The sequence below is a fragment of the Lepidochelys olivacea genome, assembly GCF_965140295.1.
Source record: "Lepidochelys olivacea isolate rLepOli2 genome assembly, chromosome: 12".
In the NCBI taxonomy this organism is placed as follows: Eukaryota; Metazoa; Chordata; order Testudines; family Cheloniidae; genus Lepidochelys; species Lepidochelys olivacea.
The window spans coordinates 29,918,174-29,937,927 of NC_140422.1; the positions used below are offsets into that span (position 1 = coordinate 29,918,174).

Genomic DNA, 19,754 nt, shown 5'->3' on the forward strand with positions numbered 1-19,754 from the left:
GCACTGGCTTAACCGGTATCAATGGAGGTGGGTTGGGAGCAAGGCGGGAGAGAGGCCACTGGATCCGTGTTTGCACAGATCCAGTGGCCCTCACACATACAAGGAAGCTACCACTGCTACTCCAAGCTGTAGGCTGGAGTAAAGACAGGATAGCTGCCCTGTAGCCCAGGTCCCAGGTTAGTGCTGGATGGATTTCACTTCCTCAGTCTAATACCCGACACGTCACCTACCCAAAGGCCGATTATTCAGTCTTAATCTGGCTAAAGTGAATTCCATTCTCATTTACTTCAGTAGGACTGCTGGCATGTGAGAGGCAAAGCAGTGTTTGCCCCTGTGTGTGTGTTCTGTGATCTTTAGTCGTGCTGCTAGAAGTTAAAGTGCAATTCTGTTCCATCATGCCACTTCACAGCATGAATTTACTCAACTTAATGTGTCATGACTAAAGATGTGACTGTTCAGGCAGTCCATCTGGAGCATCACTCATTTATTCCACCTTTTCTTCTTTCCAGGTGGTAACATAAACAGAGGAAAATCCAGAAGGACCACTTGTTGTGAAACATTTCCTCTCTTCACATCATACACTCCTCCCACAGTATAAAACCAGCAATGTGGAAGTTCTATGGAAGTAAATTAGTCACAAATAGCACCCAAGGGAACTGAAATGCTTTGAATTTATACCATATAATCAGGAAATGCCCACCCTCCTTATCTGTCAGGAACAAGGAAATTAAAAGCAGTGTAATTTTAAACTGCACTTCAGTTGCTATGAATCCATCAAAAATTTCCCCGCTGAGAACCATCATGCAGTAGGAGGAGAGTGAGATAAGACAAGGTTTAAACTACACTCCCCATCCTGTTGAAAGTTTCGCCCTGAGATACCGTATTTGCCTGTCTCCAGTGCTCCAATTTGTGTTTACACATTGGATTCACCAAATGGATTAAGGTGAGCCACACATCACATTCTTTTTAAAAATGTGTTCTATTATTACGCACTCATACGGATTGGCCATTCCTAAATAGATGTCTAATTCTTCAGAAACTCCATTAACTATGTTATCAAACTAATTCATGGACATTGTATGGTTCCTTCAATTATACATTTTTAGTATTCCTTGTAGTAATAGCAGTTGTAATATTTTTTTTGAAATTCTTAACCATGGGCTATGCATCTATTCAATTACTACAAGGAGCACTTTATGCCCAGAAAATCACTGTTTTAACTGAGATATAATTATGTGTGTAGAGAAAAAATATTTTTAAAAACAAATAAAATATTATTAATTTTATTCTGGTGAAATACCAATGATGTTGAATGGCAAAATGATAACAGCGCTGAGAAGCATTACAGGGGAGTTATCTACAGACCATGTTACAATCTTAAAGGGGTTGGATTCCAACACTGTGCTGTGGTTTGCAAAAGTAAAGGATTAGCATTGATCTGGTATATTAGGTGCCATTTAAATATGTATCTCCATTCATATTAATTAGCATACCAGGTGCATGGTGTATATATATATATATATATATGGGGTTAGCATTTAAACCTTTACTGAATGTGTAGGGTATCAAGAGGCACTAAAGTGGTCACATGGGTAACAAAGAGGATGTAGCATCTTGCAGGATTTCTAGATGCTTTTGTGTATTTAGATGATTATGAAAGCTAACACTACAGCCAAATGCCCTGTGCTTGTCTACATACAAATGTGCCCAAATTTAACCCAGTTTAGAAATATAGTATATTGATTTATATCAGGAATATATACTGGTTTATATAGCAGAGTACTTCTCTCTGAGGCACTCATACACTGAGTGCTAAGGCAGTAATAATATTCTCTTTCCTTCCGGTTTTCCACTCCACTTATTAAAGTGTCATGTTTACTTTTTCCCTTGGAAATCTTTACAGTTATTCAATGATACATCTGAAGAGCCACAACAACCAAGTTCAACTCCTCCAAAGTCACTGCCATCCTGTTTCCTTTCAAGTTATTATTTTGGACACCATAAAAGAAGAAAAGGCTGGGAAATTACACACAAAAAACCCCCCACGGTCAGGGTGACTCATCCCAAAGGCCACAAACATGTTGATATAAGGGTTGCAAAGTAGAGCTCATCACGTCCCGTGTGATTGATCCCCAGATTCAGCTCACCATTGTAGTCTCTCAGCCTCTCTCGCTGACTCAGTCCAGACTGTCCTTACAGTGGCATTTATTCTGTCACACGGGCTTATGGAGAGAGCAGCCCTTTGTCACTATCTGATTGGTGCAATATGATGTTCAATGACACTTGCACCGAATGTGTGCTACTCGGCCAAGAATGCTTCTGTACTCTTTGTGAATGGCACCACGCTGAAGGAAATAGTCCAGGGCACAGAAAGCGGCAGGAGCTATTGTGCCTCAGGGAGTAAAATAGCCACCCAGAGCTCCCTGGCATGGAATGCCAGAGCTGCAGCACTCCTTTAGAGGGTGCAATATCCCTCCCCTCTGCAGCTATCCAGCTCTCCTGGCCTGTGAAGAGGATGTTGAGGCTCTGTCCTGCCTCCTCCATTTTCTCAATAGGCTGGCTATGCATAATAGCCTTGTGCAGTCCTTGTACTCATGTGAGTGCAACTGTCCAGCGGCAAAACTCCTAAAAACCTTCCTTGCCCTGGCACACTTGTGGCTTGATCCAAAGGCCAAGGACATCAATAGGAGTGCTGACTCCAATGGGATTTGAACAGGAGCTGAACACAATCTGGCCCTGTAAACTATTATACTTACTCTTTGGCTTCCCTTCCTAGGGTTGCTGGCGGTTCTCAGTGCATTTCCTTTACCTTCCGCTCTCGCTATACTCTGGCTGCAGCATCAATACACTTGACAGTAACGCGCTGAAGTGTATCTGGCAGGGCCAGGCACCAAATGCCAAGCATTTCAGTGTAGTCTACCAATAGCAGCAGCCTCAACTATTCTCAGGGTAGCTGGCTGACCTCCTGCCTGGTTTCACTTCTCCCTGTTGTTAGTCAGTAAGGAAGGTCCATGAGAACAGGACAGGGTCAGCCTGCAAGATGGGTTTCCCTGTCCTTCAGTAGACTATTTTCCTGAGTCTCACTTCTGATTCAATGAAATTTGAGAATAAGGGGCTACCTTAGATTATTTACGAGGTTCCTGTGTCAGGTCCTTCTACCAGTATTCCACACCTTCTCGATGAGTCAGCAATGCTTTCAGCTGTGCACAATGTCTCTCTGCTAAACCAAATAATAATGGTAATAATCTATGCTACAGAAACTGTACATCTCTTGCTTCAAGGTGTAACATGATCACACCAGGGTCAGAAGGAAACTCTTCCCTATGTAGAACCTGATCCAAAGTCCAATGGCATCAACAAGAGTCTTGCTACTGACTTGAAGGGGCTATAGATCAGGTGACGTCAATGAGAGCTGTAGATATCCAGCAGCTCTAGAAATCAGACCACTTATTTAGGTACCTACCCTAATCTTTGAAAATTATGCACTTTTTGTTTGGTGGGTTTTTTTGTTTTTCATTTCCTTCCTCTCTTGTGATCAGTACTGGCTATTACTGCTGGAGGTAGGATATCAGACTTAATGGACAAATGGTCTGATAGTCAATGGAGCTATACTGATTTATGTCAGCTGAGGATCTGGCCCATGTATGTTCCTGTGTGTGGAATTTAGCTGGGCTGTAGTTACCTTTTACTGAATATCCCCAATGCACTTTCCCTGCTAGTGTTGATTTCATACCATATAATCTAACATGGAAACGTATTTATTACTGATATTTTTACAACTGTGACTGGTATGTGAATTAGCCTGCTCAAGAAAGACAGAATTCTAAAAATTCAAGAAAAGATAGTCAGTGCGGTACGGTTCCCTAAAGTACAGTGCAGGAATAAGTTAAAAAAAAGTTTACCTCCAAATTATAGCTGCAGTATATTTATGACTGCAAATAGAATTATTAAACTACCTACATCCAATGAAGTGAGCTGTAGCTCACGAAAGCTTATGCTCAAATAAATTTGTTAGTTTCTAAGGTGCCACAAGTCCTCCTTTTCTTTTATCTCTGAAAATGTAATTCATGCTTGCTTGTTCTGCAGAGAAAATATAACTGCTTTGCTTAATTGTTTGTTGTGTCAATGTATTTTTACGCTTAAATTCATACTAGTGGAGGTTTGCATCTAAGGAACTGTCCCAATAAGAATGCCCTATTTTTGGTAAAACTGACAGTACAGGTTGAATCCAAGATCTCATGGCAAACTTCAAAAAAATTACCATTGATGACAGACTCCTTTATAAAGTGCTTTGAGAGCTACACATGAAAAGCAGTCTAAGTTTTAAAGTGGTAGTCATGTTCATCTGTATCAGCAAAAACAATGAAGTGTCCTTGTGACACCTTGGAGACTAACATATTTATTTGGGCTTATTACATAAGCCACAAGGACACCTCATTGTTTTTGCTAAGTATTAAACATCACTATCTCCACTTTACAAATGAGAATCTGAGCCGGATTAGGGTCTGAGTTTGGAGCATACCTGCAGCTCTCCCACTGACTTCAACAGGAGTTGTGGGTGTTCAGAATCTCTGAACATCAGGCTTATAAAGATTAAAGCATGTTGCCTAACGTTACTCATCAAGATTGTGCTTGTGCAAGGAATACAACCCCCATCTTCTGACCCATATCCTGACCTGTCTTCTGGACCAAGATGCATTATGGCACAGCTTTCAAGCAGGAATTCAATTATAATTACTGATACATTTAGTGCCCTGATTCTGGGGTCTTCTGCAACCCAGGATGAGCTCTGTGGGCATACAGGAACTATAAAGGCAGCAATTATCTACACTGGGCAATATCTCTGATGACACAGGGACAGCAGAACATCCCTTTGTTGCCCTCCTAACAATGAGAAGCCAGATGGCAGAAGAGAGTGCTCTGGTTAGCCTGGGCTGTAGGAGGACTACATAGGGAGCTATTGCAGACAGTACAGTCTGGGAAGTGCAAAGGTATGCAGTCCCCTCTGTCTCTCTACCACCCCCACTAGGCTACAGAAAGCTGGGGGCTCTAATCTCCATACAGATGTTCATGGGAACCCGTGAAGGCCACCTGACTCCTAGATGTCAAAAGTGAATATAACAAGTGTTGTGAACCCAAATTTGCTCCTTTAAATAAGAAACTTTCCCACCATTCTACTGTCTTGAAGTTTTGCGTCATTCACAGATTTCCTTCACTGTGACCATTTTCACTTTTACCTACAGTATTACATTTCTGACTACAATATTAACTTTAAATGTTTCCTGAGATTTTGACTAGATTAATTTAAAACTTATGGTTCTGATAATGACTTCCTAGAAAAAAAAACAAAAAAACCCCACAGCAATAATGAAGATGTGGTACATAAAAACAGGTCTGATTTTTTCCCCTCTAAATATATAATTATGTGAGTGAAAAATATAAGTTCTAGACATTTAAAATAACTATGTCTGGAACAGGCTTGTTTTAATTTTATGTCTTTGGAAATCTAATTTTATTTCAATTTTATAAAATAATTCTCTCTCGTGGCAGAAAGACAACAGGTCTGAGGAGTGATCCATATTTCGTTTGTGTATCTGCTATCCACAGAATGTATTATTACTCTCTTAAATGAATTGGATGCCATACTGTGCAGTGGTTTGCAAAAACAAAAGGAAAACATTAGTGTAGGTCTAGTGTGTTTTGTGTAAGTCCATTGAAAAGTCTTATAAATACATTTCTATTAACAATAATAATCAGCTGCAATGCAGAAGGGCTTCACTGAACATATCTAGGGCAACCAGATGCACTAAAGTGGTCCCATGGTGAACAGAGAGACCCCACACCTCAAAGGATAAAGCCTCATGTGCTAAAACTGTGTGCATGCAACAGAGAGAGAGAGAGAGAGAGATGGGGAATCAAGAAACATTAATGCCACAAAAGGATAAAAAAACAACATCCCACCATATGAGCGTGCCAGTCACATCACCTCGCTGCCTCAGTATGCCCGTCTCCTAAATGGGTATACTTAAGCAGTAAGAGCCTCATGTGCCAGCTCCTCATTACTCCAATAAGGGCCAGCTTAGATAGCTAAGAGCCCTGCAAGGGCAGCCAATGGCACGTTGCCAAACTACTTCTGATTTACATTGGTGTGATGTGGACTATTTCAGACACCTCACTTGACTTGCAGCATTCCATTTGTTTTAGAATAAGTACATACTGGCTTCTACAGATACTAATATTTCTTGACCTTGGATATACTCCTTGGTCAATATTTCCGTTTAGGGACAAGCAGTGATGAGCTGGAACCAGTTCACGCGAATCGGTTGTTAAATTTTGAAGCAGTTTTAGAACCGGTTGTTAATCCGCTTCCCTACAGGGGGTGTTGAGGCTTTGATGGGCTCCAGCCGGGAAGCGATGTAATTCCTCCTCCGGCCGCCGGGAGCGCGGCACTGCAGGAGCCACGTGGGCTGCCGCCTGGCCCTGGGCAGGAGCCCTGTTGCTGCTGCTGCTCCCCTGGCCCTGGGGCTCCCGATGCTGCCTGGTGGGTCCCCGGCTGCTCTGCTGGGCCTGAGCTATGTCCTGCTGCTCTCTCCATGAGTACCCACCACCCTGCCCGCAGCCAGCCCCTGTCTCCAGCCACCCCCGCACTCCCTGCCCTGCTCGCACCAGCCCCTGCTGCACCCCCTGCCCTGCCCGCAGCCGCCCCTGTCTCCAGCCAGCCCTGCACCCAGCCCCTGCCCTGCCTGAAGCCAACCCTGCACCCTCCTGTCTCCAGCCAGCTCCGCACCCCCTGTCCTGCCCACAGCTAGCTCTGCACCCCCTGCCTCCAGCTAGCCCTGCCCCGTGCCCCTGTCTGCAGCTGGCCCCACGTCCACTGGTGCCCTGCAATTCCCAGGGCAGTAACCCTGCACACCTGTTTCAATGAGGGGGGCAGGGAGCAGCTGGGACCCACACATGTGCACCAGATAGCAAGTGTGAAAAATCAGGACAGGGGGTGGGGGGTAATAGGAGCCAATATAAGAAAAAGACCCAAAATCGGGACTGTCCCTATAAAATTGGGACATCTGGTCACCCTAGCACACCCCCAGGGAGTGGCGGGGACATGTGAAATGGAGCTCATTTCTAGTTCAGGCCCATCTTTTTAAAAAAGAACTTTAGGCAGGGTTAACACACATCCGTATCTTCCCAAACAGGTCAGGCTTTTTGGTTCTTAAATCACTGGCCGGGAGGAATTTTTAAAATTTAAAAATTCCTCCTGGGAGAATACGGACGTACGGTAACCCTGTTGGTACAAAAAATACATACTGGGACACATCCCTTAAATCAGAACTTTTTATAGGGAACCGGTTGTTAAGATTTTGGCAGCTCATCACTGGGGACAAGTTATATATATATATATATATTCAGTGTTGTAATCATTCAAACAGGTAGACTAGAATCTCCATCTTACTGTATAAACTGCTAGAAAGATTTCCTTATAAATGAACATTATAAAAGATAAATTAACTTACAAGGTGAGGAAAAATAATTCTGAATCACAAGATAGGGCAATTGTTTTCAGCAGCAGCCATTCAAGATTGAATATATGATCTGATTGGCTTGCATTTCTCCAGCACTCAATATTAATGACTTCTGAGGAGGTAAATTAAAAGTTACTAACTTATTAGATATATGTTACAACTACTTATGCTAAATGATCCCTTCCATCTTCTATTTAGCTGTGACACTCTGTGTACGTTTCCTAGATCTGAAGAATGGCTCTGTGTAAGCTTGAATGCTTGTTTCTCTCACCAACAGGAGGTGGTCCAATAAAAGATATTACCTCATCCATCTTGTCTCTCTAATATCCTGGGACTGACACAGCTACAATACTGCGCAAGAGATGTTACATGACTTTTTCCAAACAACAATATGCCAGGATTACCTTCTTAGATAACACATCTAATTCATAAGCATGTATTGAGGCTTAATTAATTTGTTTGTAAATTGCTGTGAGAGTCCAATTTAACAAACTCTATTAATGCAAAGTATTATGATTTCAAGTTTCCGTAAATTTCTACATCTAAATTTTCAAAAAGGCTCTACTGTTTGAAACAAAAATAATTTTGCTTTCATCAGCCCATCACATCGCTGGTCAAATCACTGTCAGTGCAAATCAACGGGAAATGCCTTTAGCACATTGTAATTTATGCTAGACCTGCCACAACAGAATTTGGATTGAAATGGGATAAGAAAAGGCAAGAACGAACCAAAGCTCCTGCACCCAGTGACATAATCAGAAAGACAGAGGAAAACCTTGCTTGTAATGTATTTATCCAAAAAAGTTCAAGTCAGATGCAGGGTTTTATTTAAAGGGGTATTGTCAACTAGATGGAGCTCTCCCAATCCAAAATATAATGAGCCAGATCTTCATATGATGGCAATGGCCAGAGCTCTATCAGGCCTCACTGGAGCTCCACAGGGTGGTTTTACTAGCACCTGACGAGTCTGCCAACTTGAGGTTGAGCCTATGCCCCCTGATGGGCCAGCCAATGCAAGTGAAAAGTGCCTCTACACTCAAGGGTCTTTGTGTGGCTGGGACTCAAGTTGGGGCACCACTCAAGTTAATTCTGTAGCGAACACAAGCTCCACTTCAGCGGAGCGATATCAATTTGCACCAACTGAGGATGTGGCCCAACAATAAAAAAAAATATTTTCTTGCAATCATGAAAAACAAATTCATAGAAAACAGATTTCTTTTTATTTAAACAAATCCCCTAAGAAGTTGTGAATGGAAACACCAGCAACATTGAGTTTACCCATGAGAACCAGAAAGTGAAATTAAATATAAACAGTGTTGAAACGACTTACTATATTGTTTACTCTTGCTATTGAATGCAGTGGAAGCAGTAAACAATGAGCCTAAACCATGGCAAATAAATCAGGTGTTTCAAATTCTGCCAGCTTGACTAGTCAGATGTGCGATTAGCAGCACAGATAAGGAAATATACAGCACCTTTCGGACTATGCTGATTTACACCTGCTGGACATCCGTCCTAGGATTTATCCTGACAATGTCCAGACATTGCAGATTTCAAACAAACCTTATGAATAAATAATAATAAATAATAAATCATTTAACACTATTTCTGTAGATGCCCCAATCATGGATCAGAGCCCCACCGTGTTTAGTGCAGACCACACAACAAAAAGACAGTTCCTGTCCCAAAGAGCTTACCAACAATGTATAGCTTTGAATGATGTATCCAAAGATTTGATGGCAATGGTAAATATTCCTAAAACATAAACTATGACTAAGACCACAAGAAATAAGTCCCCAAAGGACTGGATGACTCAGGGAGTTGGTAATGAACTGTCAATCACAGCATAGACTGGCCATGCCCTCTTTTGGGTGGCTTATATGAAACCAAGTTATGTTCTCAGTTCAATTAAAGTGTCCAAATCACAAAAACCTAGCATCATAATTGATGAACTGGCTTAACAGAGAGGTTAAAAAATCAATACCTTTGGGGAAAGAACTGTCCTCTTATGCTTTGGGAAGGGCTACCCCCAAGGCCAGGCCGGAGACACCACTAAATCTGTTTAATTAAGTGGACTGAGTCAGAGCACGGAGCAGAACCAATGCGGTCATGACTCCAATACGCTGCTGCAGAAAATGCACCACAGTGTGTCATTTACACAGCCCTTGAGGTGGAAATGGGTGACAGGGGCAACTTAAACTACTGTTTCCCAGGCTGTCATTGTGTTTTGAGGAAATAGACAGCTTTATTCTCTGGTTCTATTAATCTGGCTCCTTTTACAAGCGCTAAATTCACTGTTTGAAAGTGGGAAAAATGAAATCCTGTATAGGTCAATTATTGGTGTGAGCTGCAGAAATTGCCACTTAAAAAAAAAAGCAACAGTGTTTAGTATTTTCTGAAAATCTAATATAATTAGAGCAGATAAAAATATCTCCCAAGTTTCAGGAGCAACGGATAAGTACTATAGTCCATGTCAAAAAAATTCAGCTTAAAATAAAAGTCCTTATTTACATCAAAGACATCCCGCCACTAGGAGGTCAAGTCTCTGTCCAGACAGATCATCCTTTCCTGACCTTTAATATGGTATTTTAGTGTAATCTCCCTGAAAATTAGCTAGGAAAACTGTGGGAACAAAGTTGCATGGGAAGTCTTTGATACAGCTAGCGAAAGACTGCTGTTTTGTGGCTAGACAGAGAAACTGATCCATATAAACCCCCTTCACGTATTCTGAAGTAATGATAAATGAAGACAGAGGGCCAGATTCTTGAAGGGAGAGAGGGTGGGCAAGAACAGTGCTGCTTCCTGATCCTGGGGCTATGGTAACAGTGTGTCCCTGGTGTAACTCAGAGCAGCCTAAGGGCTGCTCTAAATTACACTGGTTACCCCCAATGGATCAGGGATTGCTGGAAGCTCAGTGCACTCTAGCTGTGGCCTCTCCCTGTCCCAACACGCCTCCTACATTCAGGGAGCTGAAGGGGAATTGGCACAGAAGTTAGTTATGCCTGCTCTACACCCCTGTAGGAGAAGCTGCAGCTGATTTCCATTCTCTGGGCCATTTCTGCAGTGCAAAGGTAGTGGAGAAAGGATATGGTCCAGAGAACTAAATTGTTCCTTTACGCATGAGTCCTCTGACTTGCGCTATATCCAAGAACCACTCTACCCATGTAGAACCCTATGTAGAGTCTGCACCTACTCAACGGGAACTTCATGGAGCATTGTGCCATATTCCTGTATGACAACACCAGTAACCCAGCCATTGTGCCCCCAACCTTGAAGGCACAGTGTGCATTTTTCCCTCCTGCCCACTGAGGGCAGATCACTACCACAACCCTAAGTCTCAATTACTTTTGTTATAAGCACCGTGAAAGCAGTAGAAGAATCAGAGTGCCTTATCCTGGACTGTTGAAATCAATGGGAGCAGGGTCGAGCACACAGAGATGGAAAAGGCCAGTTTCATCCCCCTCAGCCCTGCAGTCCACTGTCTAATGATCTGCCCAGTGCAATTTTAAATGTCTCCAGGGATGCGGCCTCTATTCAATGTCAGGAAGATTTCCCTGAAAAATGAGACTCTCTTTCCTCCTCTTTCATGCTGCTATAGCATGGGGTGAATTCAGAGGGGCGGTGAACATTTCAGGCACAGTTCAAATTGTTCACTTTGCTCTGGTATAACGGAGAAATAATTATAGTATCTACTACTGACTTGTGGATAGACTAATAATACTATTGGGAATTACTCAAATCCTCAGTTCCTTGCTCAGTTTCTAATCATCCAACCAGACCAAATTCTGCCCTTTTGCACCTGTATAAGCCAAAAGCAACTTCACACAATCAACAGTTACTTTCAGTGTATACCAGCATAAGTGAGAGCAGAATTTGGCCCATCGATTTCACTGGCAGTTTGACTGAGCAAGTACCATGGGATTTGTCTCAGTATATTTAACTGAACATAAAACGCAAGCTTTACTAGTAACAGGTGTTGTTAGAGTCATTTCAATAATGCTAAATATGGGGTGCAACTGAATGACTGAGAAGAACGAGGGTATGACTCTCCCTGCGTGCCTCTTTGGTGGCCAGACTGCACTGAGAAGCTTTAATTTTGTGGCTTCATTGATACTGTGAACTAAGTCCTGCCCTCAGACATGCACACACAACTCCCACTGAATTAATACATCTCCTGTTTATCTCTCACTGCTACAACCAACCCTTTTATTCACGGACTCCTCTGACAGCTCAGTGATTGTAACATGATTCATCCTTTCCTCCTTGTTCTCTTCCCTTGACTAGACACCAGCAAACACAACAGAACTTGAGACAAGAGAAAGAGGCCCCTCATAATGAAAGATTCAATCACATCTTACCAAAAACAAAGAAGGGCACTGGCTAATGCATGAAGCTGGCTCTTCTCTGCCCTAATTGAGGTACGTAAATAAAAGGGAGAGAAAGGCAGACATTCAGCTCTGGCATAAACAGGTGCAACTCCTCTGACCTCAGTGATGTCACACTTGCTTAGGGCTAAATTTGGTCCAAGGATAGGGTCCTGATCCAAAACCCACTGAAGTCAAAGGCAGCCTTTTCATTGATTTAAACTGGCTGTGGGATACAGCCAAAACGACCAATTGTGAGAGAACTCCTATTAGTCAGACACCAATATAAAATCATCTCTCTCTCCAGGTTTCTCTTCCAGAGGCATTTACATTGCATTTCTTGCGTAGTATCTCCCAACAGAGAAAGTAACATCTACATAAATGACAAGTGATTACAAATGAGTAATCCATTCACAACCTTCCCTACTTTCGGTGCCTGGTGTATTGAACAACAGCGCAAACTTTCTATGGTGGTTTGACTTTATAGGGAAAAAGGGGGCTGGCATAGCTGGGGAATGTGTCCTACTCTGTAAGCCCACACGTGACAAATATAGAGGATTACTAAGAATGACACTAGACGACATGACTGGCAAGTACAACACTTGGATTCTCTTCTACTCTGCACTGATTGTCTGTGTGACCTCAGATGAATCACTTAAACTCCCTGTTCTTCAGACAGTGCAGACACAGTCCCTGTCCCAACCAGCTTACAAACAAGTATACACAATCTGTATATACATAATGGGCAGCAAAGGGGGAGGATTAAAGACAGAGTGATGTCATCAAAGTGCTGGACGAAGCTGAAGAGTGTGTGTGTGTGTGTGTGTGTGAACCTTGGACTGTTAGGTTGAGTGACCCTAGTCGAACAGTAAAAAGGAACAAGGATCCGTTGCTTTGCTGTAGACCTGCTAAGAGAAGTTTACGTTGAACTAGATATACCTCAACGAAACCTTGGCATGTAGCTTAGCAAGAGGCAAGTAATAAAATAGTAGACCCACATTTATTTTTTCATGTTGTTTGTAGAGTGTGACCAAATTTTGCCTGCAGAATTCAGGGGAATTACATCCATAATTCAGAAAAGTGATGGGCAGGACTGGAGACAGCCCGGTACTGGAAAGCACCGCATGCTCTGCCAAAACACACGCATAAGGTTGATGGGGGCAACGTTGGTATCGGGGAGGTCATAGAGGAAGAAGTTAGGAACGTAGGAGTTTCCATCTTTTCGAATAAAGGTCATGGGCCAAATTCTGCCCTGTCACATCCATGTTCCTGAGTTGACTTTAATTCTGCAGGCAAAATTTGGTCACACTCTACAAACAACATGAAAAAATAAATGTGGGTCTACTATTTTATTACTTGCCTCTTGCTAAGCTACATGCCAAGGTTTCGTTGAGGTATATATAGTTCAATGTAAACTTCTCTTAGCAGGTCTACAGCAAAGCAACGGATCCTTGTTCCTTTTTACTGTTCGACTAGGGTCACTCAACCTAATAGTCCATTGCCACTCCACAGGCAATGGCACATAACAGACAACTGAATGACTGAGTACTGTAGGTCATCCAAAAAATTAGATCAAAGAGTCCCTGTAGTCTATTGAAATGCAATTGCTTCCAAATCACATTGTGGTGTTCCAGGCTTGAAAGAATGGGTCACTGCAGTTTTATTGTAGGGAAGCTACTGCTAATGAAAGGAACAATGGAAAGATTAGTGCTACCAACCATATAGAAGAAACACCACTTTCAGTTTAATTGCAGTGAACAAAGCAAATAGGAAAGAAGGGCAACCAAGTGACAAAAGTAGTTGGTGCAAAAAGGATATAGAGGCTATTCACGAGGTAGCCTTGATCACAGCACAGCGTCCAGACTTAACGTATGATTACTGAATTTGGATCGCAATCAAAGATTTTGGTATTTTCATGACGGACAGATGATATATTTCTAAGCAAAGCAGCCCAGTAAACGCAGGAACTGAGAAGTTTGTTGATGATGTTTACTATTCATTGGTTGTGTAGAAGTTATTATATGGTTGGAAAAAAAGCCTGGTTGCAATTTTTATAACATGTTAGGAGTGGGTAATGAGTGAAGTTGTCAGTTTAAAATATCTATTATTAGGGCAAATCTAGTGAACCTTGTAATTCAGAAAAGTGATGGGCAGGACTGGAGACAGCCTGGTACTGGAAAGCACCGCATGCTCTGCCAAAATAAATCAATTCAATCACAATATTCTCTCCCTTCTGGTCAAATTCTGGGTCTCTCCTAAGTAAAGACTGCAAGTCATGACACTTTGTATAGCAAGACAGTGGTATAAGACCAAAGGTCTATTTCAGACTAAGTTAAGATTGCTAAACTCAGTTTCCCTGTGACCTAAGGCAGACTTGAACCCTGGTTCTCCAGACAAGAATCAAACACATTGAAACATTATTCCACATTGTTCTAATAATGCATTTGTTAAATACAAAGCTTACCCAAACAACCATGATCATCCAAAATGTAATAATTGTTAGTAGATATGGGATCTAATCTCAGAGGAACCACAAACATGATGGGAAGTGAAAATGGTATACAAACAAATATGAAGAAAGTTGGTGATCATAGAAATGAAGCCACTCTAATAGAAAAAAACCCAACACCTTAGTCATTGTTGATATCATCAGCACTACAAACAAAACAACAAACAAAGAAAACTTCATTCCAACTCCCGGCACCTGCTGCAAAAGCCTCTGTCTCAACTGCTTGGATGACATAAATGATGCTAACTCCTTTTAGTAGCTGTTACTAACTAATAAAAAGCAACATCGCATTCAAAGTATAATCCAGCCCATTTCAAGCAGCACTCAACACCATCCTATAGCTCTTCCTTATGGACCAACCATTTCCAGGGAGCTGAATGTGATCCAATGTGAAAAAGTATTTATTTCAAATGAAACTGGATTTATTTTCAAAGTAAATGAATGTTTTCAATGCGCCTTTCTTCTGTCTTGTTATACAGTAGTGATGGCCATATATCCAAGTATCCTTGCAAAGAAGGAACTGGAGATTCACTCAACACCTCATCTGCACTTCAGATCTTAACTGACCTCATAAGCCATGTATCCCCTCATATACTCTAATGCCATGAATGTTATTGTTCAATCCAAATATTTACCATGGTACACACCAGCCATTTTTTCTAGGAGGATTGCATGGAAAGCAAGACCTTTATCCTAGGACATAACGAGAGCTATTTAACTCTGTGGATGTTCTTTTGCATTGTACTAATGAGTCAATGAAGACTTCCTTAGAGATAAAACAATGTAGAATGTAGTCTAAAAAAAAGTTTTAGTAAAATTTTTTTCATCTTTTTGGAAAACACAGTGGTAAACAGCAAATACTGCAAGCAAAATACTTACACTCAGGACAGGGTTCACCAATTAAGACTGTTTAATCAATGAAGGCTTGAAACTTCCAAAAGAAATATAAGGGAGCTAAGCACCTAACTCCTGTTGGATTTCAATGAGAGCTGGGTGCCAGATTTCTCCCTCAGGCACCTGACAATCCTAGACATAATGTTTATTTTTTCTCATAATTTTATGATCTTGCAAATTTTATTGCATAAGTAGTCCGAACACAGAAGCAAGAATACGGTCTACTCACAAATGCAAGAAGGGCATTTACCTTATCAGAGCAATCAGACACTGCATACAGCTATCACGAATTCTCTGAGAATGAATGAAAATTCTCATGAATTTATTACACACATCTGCCATCAAACTGTGTTTTTCTTAAAAATTACCCCCGAAAAAGTTACCCCCGAAAAAACACAGTAGTGTGACAAAGATAAAGTTTATCATCTATCATTAAAGAGCTCTTGTTAAACGTGATGATGCTAGGTCAGCTAATGATGTTAGGAAAATCTGCAAAATGGTCCATGGCATGAAAAATATCCTGTGTGTTTCAGGAATCTGATAACTTAATCAAAATAGGTATTTTCTGCATATGAAAATCTAATGCTATATTTGCTTTAATGAAACACTTACCAAGCCTACACATGTAGATATTGCTACTGAGGAGGTGTTATCGTTCCTTATAAATCCCTGATAGAAACACCGCTCAACTTCACGTTCCTGAGAATCTGTGACTCCATCTTTCCCAAGTACCTGGACAATAAAGTTGTTGCTAAATATGGTAGAAGGTTTAAGTTCTAAGTGCAGTTCCTGTCCAAATGCTGAAAATTTGTAGTGCAAGGAACTTTTTGAACTTTGAGTTGATCTCTTTTTCCTAATGCTGTGCAAAACATCGTGTGATATGTACGATCCACTGGAATCCACTTCGACAGGTGTCACAAATACGTAATCTGTAATGGCAAAATGTTGACCATCAGCCTTTGTACTCAATGAATAAAGTGTGTCATTTTTTAACATAGCACTCATTTATGCAGCAGATTTTCACTGTGGCATGAAGTTTCCTCGTTTAGGGCATGGCACCAAAAATCCAAGGGCTACATGTATCTAACGCATGCATAAATTCATCTAAAGCAACTCCAAGCTGTTCCATGTAAATCACACGGACTCTAATACAGTGTTTGTTTCCTTTCTGCCCCACTGAGAGGGACAGACTATCATAGCTGTGAACTTTCCCACAGTCATTCTTGTGAAGACATTTGTCATCACTAACCAGTCTATAGATTTCCCCCCTCCCCCTGTATTAATTGCTGTCACATGGGAAGAGTGGGGTTTTGTCTGTAGTTGTTGTTTTTTTCCAAGAGAGTGTAGCAAATATTATAACCTTGGTACTGGTTTAACAGATGTTGTAGAATTGTTCCATTTATTCAACTGGATTAAAGGATTAATCTGTTAATTCCTTAACACAGTCAGACCTCATCTTTTTGTAATGTCTTGATTAGACTAGTTTTCAAATCATAACTGACCTTCAGCAGAAAGAGATTACATACTACCTCATAATCTTTATTCAGCCATTGCTAGCTGAATGTCAGTGTCTTTGTTTGTCAGTTGTTTTGGCTAAATTATGTGAAAGAAATTCTGTGCATATTTGGGAGAGGAAAAATACGATCAACTCAAAATATCTGGAGAAGAGAAGAATATAGGGCCTGATTCAGTTACGTGTTTAAGCATGTGCCTAACTTTAAACACGTGAGTAGTTCCATTAATCTACTCACAGGGTGATGACTACTTACATCCTTGAAGTTAGGTACATATTTAAGTTCTTTGCTGAATCAGGACCGCAGGTACTCCTGCAAATGACAGCGAGGCTTACATTAAAACCCATATATTAAGTAGCCTACTTCCTAACACTGCTTAACTTTTGATGTGTATCTTGGTCAGAATGCCAAAAGATATCCATATCTTTGATAATCAAATGGTTTTTTTTTCTTAAATTGAAATGCATCTTTATAAGGAATACAATTATGTTCTTATATAGTAGCCAATGTTGCATACTATTAATTTCCTTGCTTTGAACAGATTTTATTGGGTGCATATTACACTGAAAATTTAGCCAGAGATAGGTTTCTGTTTGCTGTAGACAGTGGAAGCAATACATCAAGGGCTTTCACTTTCCTTAAGTGGTGTTAATCAATGGCAGAAGCTCAGGACACTAAGCAGGCTGGTGGCCAAAAATGCAAGCAGCTGCTGGAAGAAGGGAATCCCCCAGCAAACAGACATACACTGCAGCAGTATTTTCCCTTCCTGAAACCTGTGTGTACTGCACTGTACTTATCACTCTCAGCAAGTGCAAATATATAGAAAGAGAGATTGCAAGCTTCCAAAAGGCAACAACATCAGAAAACCACCACCACCAAAATAATCCTGTTATAAAAGTTTTCTTCTTCTTCCTGGATTGTTACAGTCCCTTAGCCTGGGTTGCATGGCTTATTTCCCCCTGGTTTTCTATTATTATTTTTCCCATAAGTGAGTGGAAATTTAGTTTATTTTCCTGGCACTTAAAAAAACAGTCTCTTTTGTTATTGTTAATTTTTCAGCTGGTGCCCGCGCGCCAGAGACACGGCATCTGCAGGTAGGCGGCATGCCTGGGTTGCGTTGAAAAGTCGTTGAAAAGAAGGACCAACATTTGGGGCGCGGGTTGGATGTTCCGTGTCACAACGACGCGTGCATGCACTTTAAAACAGAGAGACGGATACAAACCATGATCCAGTCCACTGATGCCGCCGCCGCCGCCGCCGCCGCCGCTGGTTAAAGCGGCTGCGAAAGACACGCAACAGAGACCGCACAACTGAAGGGTCTGCAAGAGAGAGAGAGAGAAAGAGACAAGCGGGTATTGGGCGAGAGTCCCTGGACAAGGGAAGGCCGAGAGAAACGGCGCCGCGACCTGGCATGTAGGTCCTCCCGGCGACTGCAAGAGAAAGTGCTCTCGACCTGCCTTTGCAACGCCGCCCAGCCACAGGGTGGCCGGGAACTGCACGGAGCGGCTGCTGAGCACCGCCGCAGGTACGGTCCACACGCAGAGCAGGAGCCAGTCCATGATCTTCCGGGCACCTCGCATGTTACCTGCGCCCACAGATGCCCAGCAGGAGCGGCCGGGTCTCCCGCATGGTCACCTGGGCGCGTCGGCTACCGCGGAGCCACTGCCTCGCCCGGGGCAGCGGCTCCCATGGAGGGGCTCGCAGGTAGCCACGGCCGGCGCGCAGGCTTTAAATTGCGGCCGACAAATGACAGCCCCGGCTCCCGCTCCCCGGCTCCGCTCTCAGCCCCCGGGACGGGTGGACGCGGGAGGGGGAGCGCGGGCGCGGACCAATCCGGAGGCTGCAGAGGCCGAGCGAGCTGCCCCCGCCCCGGCTGCGGGAGCCGCGTGTGCTCCGGGCTCAGGGCGCTGGGGGAGGGGGCGTGAGAGTTCCGCGCCGGGTGCCCCGGACACCTGGGTTCCGCTGGAGTCTGGCACTGACCTGCTGGGTGACCCTTTCGGCAAGTCACTCAGGCACTGGACACATTTAGCTCTGGATAAGCAGGAACCGCCCCTTTCCCCCCGCCCCCATTAATTTTCAGTGGGGTGGGCTAGCCTGGATCCTCACCCGCGCCATGCCAGCTTACCCCGCTGTGCCCCCACCCTGAGAGCCTCGGGCAGAGGAGACTGCCCAGGTGCGAGGCCCCATGATCCTTACACCCAGTGCAAATCCCAGACTGTCCTTTGGTTCTGTGTTTGTACAGTCCCTAGCACAATGTGGGTCCCTGACTCAGGCTCCCAGGGGCTAGGGTAATACAAATCATAACTAACCATAAGGCAGAGAAGGTTGTAACTGGGCTATTCGTTATCAGCATTAGCACCCATATTTGTAATTATTTCCAAATGTGAAAAAAGGCCTGGGGGGGGGGGGATCATTGAGCTGGGATTGTGCACAAGCCTGCCCTTAACCTGACTGGTTAGGAGAAAGAGTTCAGTAATAACAATCCAGCTTTCTGCCTCTCGTTCATTTGGAGAGTGAATACCCTTATTTCTCATTCATTTGTAAGGCAGGAGAATATGTTAATTGATTATATGGGGGAAGGGGCGAGAAATATAGCCATAAAAGCTTTTGTAGTGGTAAACACCCATTTTTTTCATGCTTTGTGTGTATAAAAAGATCTTCTATACTTTCCACAGTATGCATCCGATGAAGTGAGCTGTAGCTCACGAAAGCTTATGCTCAAATAAATTGGTTCATCTCTAAGGTGCCACAAGTACTCCTTTTCTTTTTGCGAATACAGACTAACACGATTGTTACTCTGAAACAGTAATATTGAAAGTGAGGACTGTAATGTTGAATGCTGATTTCCATAAAGACGCTGACTTGTGATACAAAACTCGTTTATGATGTGTTTGGCTGCACTTTGAGAAGCATCTCTCATCTCATGATCTTCCTTTTGTTCTGGACGTTTTCC

The 19,754-nt window shown here is 42.6% G+C and overlaps 1 protein-coding gene across 2 annotated transcripts in view; it reads right to left on the minus strand.

The window, feature by feature from the left end:
• The window catches only part of ADAMTS18 (ADAM metallopeptidase with thrombospondin type 1 motif 18), a 96,234-nt gene extending 77,583 nt beyond the window's left edge, over positions 1-18,651 (minus strand). The window contains exons 1-3 of one of the 2 annotated variants that reach the window (XM_084644444.1): positions 18,259-18,651; positions 18,024-18,120; positions 15,900-16,216 (exon numbers count right to left, since the gene is read on the minus strand). In XM_084644444.1, coding sequence (XP_084500570.1) covers positions 15,900-16,216; positions 18,024-18,120; positions 18,259-18,381 — 537 coding nt within the window. In that variant the 5' untranslated portion in view covers positions 18,382-18,651. Of the gene's footprint in view, positions 1-15,899; positions 16,217-18,023 lie in introns of both variants that reach the window. The other variant, XM_084644443.1, reaches the window with a different exon arrangement.
• Positions 18,652-19,754: the final 1,103 nt, after the last annotated feature.